The sequence below is a fragment of the Cyprinodon variegatus genome, unplaced genomic scaffold, assembly GCF_000732505.1.
Source record: "Cyprinodon variegatus isolate N-32 unplaced genomic scaffold, C_variegatus-1.0 Scaffold54, whole genome shotgun sequence".
NCBI lineage: Eukaryota > Metazoa > Chordata > Actinopteri > Cyprinodontiformes > Cyprinodontidae > Cyprinodon > Cyprinodon variegatus.
Window position 1 is genome coordinate 277,737 of NW_015150507.1, and position 8,526 is coordinate 286,262.

At 37.8% G+C, this 8,526-nt stretch overlaps 2 protein-coding genes across 2 annotated transcripts in view; one reads left to right on the forward strand and one right to left on the reverse strand.

The window, feature by feature from the left end:
* Positions 1-261: 261 nt before the first annotated feature.
* Positions 262-1,671, forward strand: LOC107082439 (GTPase IMAP family member 4-like). Its single transcript, XM_015371122.1, has 2 exons — positions 262-544; positions 668-1,671. Exons 1-2 carry the CDS (start codon positions 523-525, stop codon positions 1,456-1,458), a joined length of 813 nt encoding a protein of 270 aa, XP_015226608.1. The 5' UTR covers positions 262-522; the 3' UTR covers positions 1,459-1,671.
* Positions 1,672-5,299: 3,628 nt separating this feature from the next.
* Positions 5,300-8,526, reverse strand: part of LOC107082468 (GTPase IMAP family member 7-like) — a 5,049-nt gene continuing 1,822 nt past the window's right edge. Inside the window, exon 3 of the mRNA XM_015371161.1 lies at positions 5,300-6,928. Coding sequence (XP_015226647.1) covers positions 5,997-6,928 — 932 coding nt within the window. The 3' untranslated portion in view covers positions 5,300-5,996. The remainder of the gene's footprint in view (positions 6,929-8,526) is intronic.

The window sequence follows — 8,526 nt, forward strand, 5'->3', positions numbered from 1 at the left end:
CCCTAACCAGGCCGCCACTCCCCTTTATTCGCTCCTATATTTTATGATGTTACACCAAGTGTAGGAAAATTATTTAGTTTTTTATTTATTTAGTTATTTAATTAATATAGTAAACAGATTGGTAACATATGGGTTTCAACAAGCTTATACATAAATGACAATGAATAATTCCAACACTATAAATGTGGAGCTAAATAAAAACTAGTCAATCAAATTATATTAAATGCCATATGTTTCCCATAAGTGTGTGTTACATGCTTTCCATTATCTTAGCTGCTATTCTCTGAGTTTCATTTTTCATGAAACAGGCTGGGTTAAAACACAGGACAGTTTCATTTCACTGGAAGAGTGTTTAGCTTAACTAAGGAGGAAAAAGGGAGGGACTACTGTTGTGGTGGAGGAATAAGAATTTAGGGTATAAACAACACGAAGCTGGAGCCAAGAGCAAGACCTTTTTTTGCAGTTAAAGTAGAGTTGAGCCAGATTTTATTTATCTAGGTTTTCTATAATATCTTTTCCAACATGGATTCAGACTCGGCTAAAGGTTAGTATGTTTTTGTTCCTAAGGAGACTTATTCATGTTTTTGTCAGTCCTTAGTTATACGTAGCTTCCTGGATCTAAACCACTCTTTAACTCTTTAACACATTTTTTCTGGTTCTTTCAAAGATGTAAGAATTGTCCTCCTGGGAAAAACTGGATCGGGCAAAAGTGCGACAGGGAACACCATCCTGGGAAAGAAGGCTTTTATTGACGACTCGTCTCCTTCGTCTGTGACTAAGGAATGCAAAAAAGCAACTCATCACCTGAATGACAGAAAAGTGACAATCATTGATACTCCGGGGATGTTTGACACAAAGCTCCCTGAGGAAGACTTGAAAAAAGAAATAGAGAAATGTATCATGCTGTCTCTTCCTGGACCACATATATTCTTGCTTGTCATCAGTCTCGCTGTACGCTTTACAGAGGAGGAGAAGAATACAATCAAGTGGATAACAGAAAACTTTGGTGAGGAAGTCTTAAAGTACACAGTTGTTGTTTTCACCAGGGGTGACGAGCTCAAAGACACCATTGAGATATATTTGCAGAAAAGTGAGGATATGAAGAAGCTCACTAATGAATGTAATGGTAAATATGTTGTGTTTGAGAACAAAAACATTGAAAATCGCACTCAGGTGAATGATCTATTTGAGACTATAGACAAGGTGATACAATTGAATGGAGATCATTATACCATTGACATGTACAATGAGGCTCAGAAGAAACTATGGCGGTGTTGGCTTCGACAACAAGCGGGAAATGCAGGAAGTCGCTTAATGTGGGCAGCAGGAGGAGCAGCTGCATTTTCAGTTGGTGGTGCAATGATGGCAGGGGAAACTGCAGGTTTGTCAGTGGCAAACATGGCCGCTCTAGGAGGTGAAATGATTATGAGAAATGTTGGATGGTTTATCAGAAGATGACCTGTTTGTAGTAGAAGATGACCTGTTTGTAGTCTTACCTAGTGGCTGAGTTTGACACTGCTAAAAAGTGACTGCCATGCACATTTTCTTTGTATTCTAAAAAAAATAACAATGATTTTAATGTGTTGTCTTCTTTTTGACAAAATTTTACTTTTATTCTAATCATAATCAAAAAAGATTAAGAATCTTTTAAATTCATTATCACTCATTTAAATTATGTATGAATTATGTATGGATTTGTTGGTAAAGCATTTCTATATTTGTCTATTTAACTGAAAATTAATAATAAATCAAATAAAGGGCTAAGGCTGATATTGTTTTCGTTGTTCACTTTTCAATCCATGAAGTCATGGAGAGATCAAAGGTTTGACATCAAGAAAAATACTGCAGCATTGTCTTGTTGCAAAGTCTGTAGAAATGTAGAACACCTGAGATGGGAGAAAAGATATATTGCCAAAATTCACATACAGCACATAGGACATTGCTGAAGCAAGATGGCGGAGTGAGCGCACATGACAACTGCAGGTCCAACATAATATGCTAAAGTAACATCCAGCTTAAATAAGTAATTTTTTCTCAGATTAGATAAGTGCAGTGAGACACTTTGCCAATGGAACAAGACAATTTACATTTAAAATAAGAAAAAAAAAATATTGCTTTGTCTTATTTCGAGTGCATATTATCTAATTATCTTGTTTTCGGAGTAAAAACACTCATTCCATTGGCAGATCATCTTATTTACCTGCTCAAATTAAGGGTAAATATGCTTAATTTAAGCAATTTTTACTTATTTCTAGATGGTTTTTGCAGTGCAGCTAACACGACAGGATTAGCCTTCAGTATGACAGATTTAAGTGAGGTTTGTTTTGATTAACTAGTCGAATAAGAAAAAAATGGAAATGCAGAGGGGAAATGAAGAAGCAAGGTGAAACTAAACAAGTCAGTATGGTAAGCCTCTATGATGCTATCCAAGCTCTGTCACAAAGATTTCAGGAAAAGGCTTGACATGTTGGAAAGGAAGTTTGACAACTTTGAAGCATGCATCCAAACCAATAAAAAGACGATGAAGGAAAACAAAGAGGAAATTAACACACTCAAGAAATGAGTTGAAATTCTGACAAATAAACCCGGAAGTGGAGTGGTATCTAAGACAAAGGAATCTGAAACTTCTCAGGCTGACAGAGAAAGAGGATACAAAAACATGGTGATTGGTATCCTTACAACAGTTACGGTGTCAGCTGAAAAACTCTGCAAGAGGGTGGACACAGTACATTTGCTGGGAAAGAAATATGACCCTGCTTTCAACATAAGACCACGACCAATCATCATACAATTCAGCATGCGATCCACAAGGGAAGAGATAATTAGGGAGTATACAAGGAAATGCACATCCATTTCCATTATGCTCTTTTAGAAGCACATTCATATATTTGTTCATTTTTGCTCTTGAAATGTTTGTGCTTTATATTGTAAGATGGTCAAAGCTAATTTTATTTTGCTACAAAAGACTCATTCTAGCAAGCACAACAAAATATTTTAGGAAAAACAATGGGGAAAAACTATTTTGTTTTCACATGGAACCTCTCACTCAACGGGAGTGATGATTATGTTTCACAGGTATTCAGGGAAAATATTGATTTAAAAAAAATGATGATAATGGTGGACGTGAACAGTGGTTGGCGAGCATGACCCATGTACGGAGGCCTTGGCCCTGGACGTGGCTAACCTGGGTTCGGATCCAACCTGTGTTTATCCGCCTCTCTCATACCACCTTTCCTGTCAGTCTACTGTCAAAAAAATTAGCCACTAGTGCCGTAAAAAAATTTAAAAAAAGGATGATAATGGTCACTGGCTTACGGTTGTTGTAGAGGTATTTGATCTGAAACAACAGATCTCTGAATAAAGATATGTTTGCCAAATTCTCACAGTATAGTAGGGAATAGAGAGTAATGTATATAACAGGCAATGTAATAATAGGAGGGGACTTTAATTAACCCAAAGTTCCACAACCAGACTATGAGGACACTATTTACAATTTTTGTTTAAATAACCATGTGGACTATTGTTGAATCAAAAACCCCAACACAAAAAAGTTTACATGGTTCAGCCCAGCCTATATAAACCCATGTTCAAGGTTAGACTACTGGCTTTTTTCTCAGAATGTGAACAATTTGAACCGGAAGAGTGATATTCTAACATCAACTCTCCACGATCATTGTCTTATTGATTTGTCAGTGGCAATCATAAAAAATAATCAGAAATCAAATATTATTTGAAAATTTCACTCAATGGCACATTTGCAGCCAGGTAAAATTAATATGCTCGGTAACCAATCACATGGATTTGTCAGATATAGTTTAGGGGCCCCATCACTGACACCTGGTTGGCCCCCTGTGCAATTGTGGGGGGGTGTTGTACTTCATATGAGGCCCACACAGATAATGTTGCTTACGGGCCTATTGTTGTGTCGTTACACCATTGGGTAATACAAAAAGGTATAGAAAGAAAGAAAACAGCAAACTCGTGTAAACTTACAGAAATACTTTGTTGAAAAAATTTGTATATTGTGCAGAAAAGTAAATTTAAAAATTGAGGAAACACAGGGATTAAGTACTCTTCATAAATAGTTAGATGACATCTAACTGCAAAAAAAAGGTGTATTTGTAAGATCCAAAGCAAAATGGATTGAACAAGGAAAAAAACTAATCTTACTTTTATAGTCTTGCAAATCGAAGATAGTCCAAAAATTATCTTAAAATTAAGTAAGGATGGTAAAATTATTCAGGATACAACTGTAACCTACTGTTATGAACAAGCTCCCTATGCACACTTTGACTAAAAGGTACTATTAAATTTCCTTAAACTATACCAATTGCACGTGTCTGACTCGTATATTAATCGAAAAGCGCAAATGAAACTTGAGCAAATATTCAACCTGGAAGACTCTTTATCAGCCTCACCTGCTGACGCATCTCCCCCAAGCCCCAGTCAATCAATGATGGACAGCAACCCCTATGAATCTAATCATCATCCAAGACTCTCTTCATTAAACTTCGAACCAAGCCTCCTTTCTGCTCACTAGAAGAACCCTTATCCACCCCACTGTCTGCCTCACAGACAGTTACACTCAAGATCCCTCTTTTCTCTGACTTCCCTCCACCAATGTCCAGGAAACGGAGGAAAGTCTGCCATAAATCTATTGTGTTATTAATCCAAGCTCTGTTCTTTACACAGCATCAAGGTCTTAAGTCTTCAAAGTTCTGCAGGTGGGGATCACAGACCACTTCTCAGTACCTATGCTTTCTGTCTGATGCTTTGGTCACTCTTGGATGCTGGTGGTGCTTTCACAGTCGTAGCACTCTACCACCCTCACAAGTGGCTCAGGCAGTGCAGCTCATGCAGGAGGGCACATCAATGCGGTTTACTTTCTGTCAGCGTAGCGTCCAGAGGCTGGAGAGGCACTACGAGGAGACAAGCTAGTAAATGTGGAGGAGGCCAAAGGAAGGAAACAAACCAACACAGGTGATTTCAAGTTTAACAGTGCCTCTCTTGGTTCGTGGTTTAGGGCTGTGCTGATGGGCAGGGATAAAATTCTTCAACGAAGTTTGTATTAAATGTTACAAAAAGACAAAAGAACTCCATAAAATACGTAGCTACAGAAAAGAAAAGCTGGAGATTATATTTTCAGAAAACATATTTTTGTTTCAAGCTGAAATAAAACAAAGAGTAAATAGTTTCTCTAGAACTATTTTGAATACCTAAGCAGCGGTGCGATTATTAGTAATATTTACAAAATGAGGAGTGGGTGGAGTTTTTACCCATTGTTTATTTAACAATTCCTTTCAACCAATGTGACTATAAATACAGGACAGGAAACAGTGGTAGGTCATAATTTGAATAAGAAGCAAAGGATCAGCTGTGTAGGAATTTTGTTGAGCGTTTTTTCTCTAAGGATATGAATGTTTAAATTAAGGGACTAATTATCTACATCACATATGTTCGAATATTTTTTTTTACTATTGAACTGTTCAACAAGTAAGACAGACTTTTTTTAATTGTGAGAAAACAAATGACAATGAGAAAACATTCAGTCCAACCCAAGCACTTTCAATTAATACCATTACTTCGTTGTTATGTAGTTCTTTTCTTTTCTGATTTTATTCAAAATATTGTAAAATCAGAGGCAATGCTTTATCACAGACATCATTGATTTTCACATTTTTAAAAGTAAAATATTTTGTATGACAGAAAATATTTCAGTGATACAGATAATTTCAGACTTGTTGCAAGGTCAAAAATAATCTAGCTGTGGGTCATTTTTCAGCGTTGTACATTGAAGAGGTTTATTTTAGTCTGTGAAGTTAATTTAAAAATTAAATTCAACAGTTTTGGGAAAAAAGGGTGTTTGCTAATTTAAATGTTTTTGTAATCTAGTTTGACTTTGTTCCACTAAAAAATCTGAACACCAGAAAAGGTTGGAAAATATATATCAATATTAGCTAATTTTGCTGTCAGAGATGACATTCACATTATGCTTATTACACTGGACTGTTCTTTTTAGCATTACATTTTATTCCTTTCCACAAGACAACTGCTGTCAAACCACATAAAATCCCCAAGAGAAGTGTTGGAGCTCCCAGAGCCAGAGCCACAGTGGTGTTTGCTGCTACTGCAATAACTACCCCAGCTAAAACCAACAGAACAGCAACAGCTGAGGCCACACGGATGTTCTTCTTCCGAACTTGTTTCTTCTTCTCTCGTTCTTTTTGCTGTTTCTCCCTCTCCTCATCCCAGACCTTCCTTTCTTCTTTCTTTTTCTCTTGCTCTTCCTGTCTCCTCCGCTCCTCCTCCTCTCTTAGCATCCTCTGGGCTTTCTCATACATCTCGTTTGTGTAGTGTTTCCCTCCATTGTCTTGTACCATTTCCTTGATCATGTTGATAAGCTCTGTGACCTGCAGACGGTCATCTGCGTCATTGTTGTTGAAGGCATGGTACCTGCGACCAAATGTAATTGAGAGTCTCCGGAGCTCCTTGCACTCTTTCAGGGCATTGTCTGCTTTACCTTGATCCTTGCATGTAAACAACATGATAGTGTACATGGATGCATCATCTCCAAAGTTTTCCTGGATCCACCTCACAGCGTTCCTTTCCTCCTCTGTGAACCTGACTCCAAGTCGGATCACCAGGAGGAAGGCATGAGGTCCAGGCACCGACATTTTGACACATTCCTCTATCCTGAGTTTTAGTTCCTCCTCTGCAACGCCTGTATCGAACAGCCCTGGAGTGTCAATCACTTGAACTGGAATCCCATCTACGTCTCCGCTCTGCGTCTCACAGTGTTTGGTCACAGACATCGGACTTGGATCCTCTTTGAAGGCACTTCTCCCCAGGATGGTGTTACCTGTGGCACTTTTCCCTGATCCAGTCTTTCCCACAAGGACAATCCTCAACCCTCCAGACAAATCCAGATCTGCCAATCAAAGAAGATACCACATCAATACTTTAAACAAAGACAAATTACATATGTAATTTGTGGATTTTATCTATATGCTATTATTAGCTTTACTAAACTTTGTTTTTTGTCACTAGTAAAAACTGTTTGCCTAAGTTTGGCCCTTAATTAACCATAAACAAACAGAACGTCTAGAAGCCTATCATATACTGTTCTCAGGTATAAATCAGCAAACCAATTTGGACCATTGTCTAAAGGGTTTGGGTTATTCCCAGGTTAGCGATGGCCTCCTCAAAGATTCTCAAAAGGACTGGTGGTGAATATACCTTTCACAAAATGATGCAAACTTCACCACCAGATAATAGACATGCATTTTCTGTTGATTTACCTGATTCTAAATTAAAAATCTTATTGTTAAACTTGTGGTGGAAAAAGAGCAATGTTAATACTTCTACCATGCTAATAATGGATTTAAATCAGTTTTCCTGTATTTATGATTTAATCTTAAATGGCATCTCTACTCTCATCAATCTAAATGAATTGTTTTTCATTTTCTCAGATTTTTCTATTGTTTGATTTCTTAGCTTGTTTTTTCTGTGTCTTTAATGTTTTTAGACCATTATCTTAATTTCGTATTACTCTGATAGCAAGATGCTTTTGCATTAGTTTTAACTGTATATTGAACAGTTTCGAGAGTTGAAAGTGTAGCTTATGAAGAGAATAACAAATGAGTGTTCCTCAGATGGACTCTGACTTCTAGAGCAAATAAAATCTTTTTTTTTTCTTTCACTACAATGTTTTGGTTTTTATATCTTCAAGTAAAATGTTGCAACCCTAACCAAATCATTTAAGAAACTAGTTCTTCCTGTTTCCACCTAATTTTAGATAAGATGAACCTACCTCTATAGTACAGGGATTTGTACTGCCTACTTCAACAGTATAACCTTTACTTGAGAAGCCCTCTTTTGACGTAGATAACTTTTATTGTTAAAATTTTGTTTTGTACAGCTCTCATGACATTTCCATGTCTTAAAGTGCAGCAGTGATCAAATGTAAACATTGTGGGAGAAAAATTTTTTTTGCAAAAAAACATTAATATGGTCAGTTTGATGCAGAGTCTTTGACATGATTTAGAGTTTTTTCAACATTCAGCTGTCCATGTCCATGTTGGGGGTGTGAGGGGTCATTGATAATCTCATGGGCTTGGGACACGCAGCGCTGGGATGAAATGTCTTTTCTAGAGGGAAGAGGAGCCCAGATGATCTTCTCTGCTGTTCTCACCACTCTTCTCACTTTCTTCCAGTCTGAGATGCTGCAGCCTCCACACCATACAGTGAGACAGCTGGTCAGAGCGCTCTCTATGGTGCTTCTCTAGAAGGTAGTGAGGATGGGTGGGGGAGGGTGGGCTCTCCTCATCCTCCGCAGGGAGTACATGCACTCTTGTGCCCTTTTGACCAGTGAGGTTGTGTTGAGGTGGTGATGTGCACCCCCAGGAATTTGGTGCTGCTGACCACCTCTACAGCTGAGCTGTTGATGAGCAGTAGAGCGTGGTTAGGCCGGTTCTTCCTGAAGTCGACGATGGTCTCCATCATTTTCTCCACATTCAGGATCAGATG

Excerpts from the sequence above, each read along its gene's own strand:
- LOC107082439 (XM_015371122.1), top strand. The coding sequence starts at position 523 with ATGGATTCAGACTCGGCTAAAG. Across the intron at positions 545-667 it reads GGATTCAGACTCGGCTAAAG|ATGTAAGAATTGTCCTCCTG; the intron begins GTTAGTATGTTT and ends GTTCTTTCAAAG.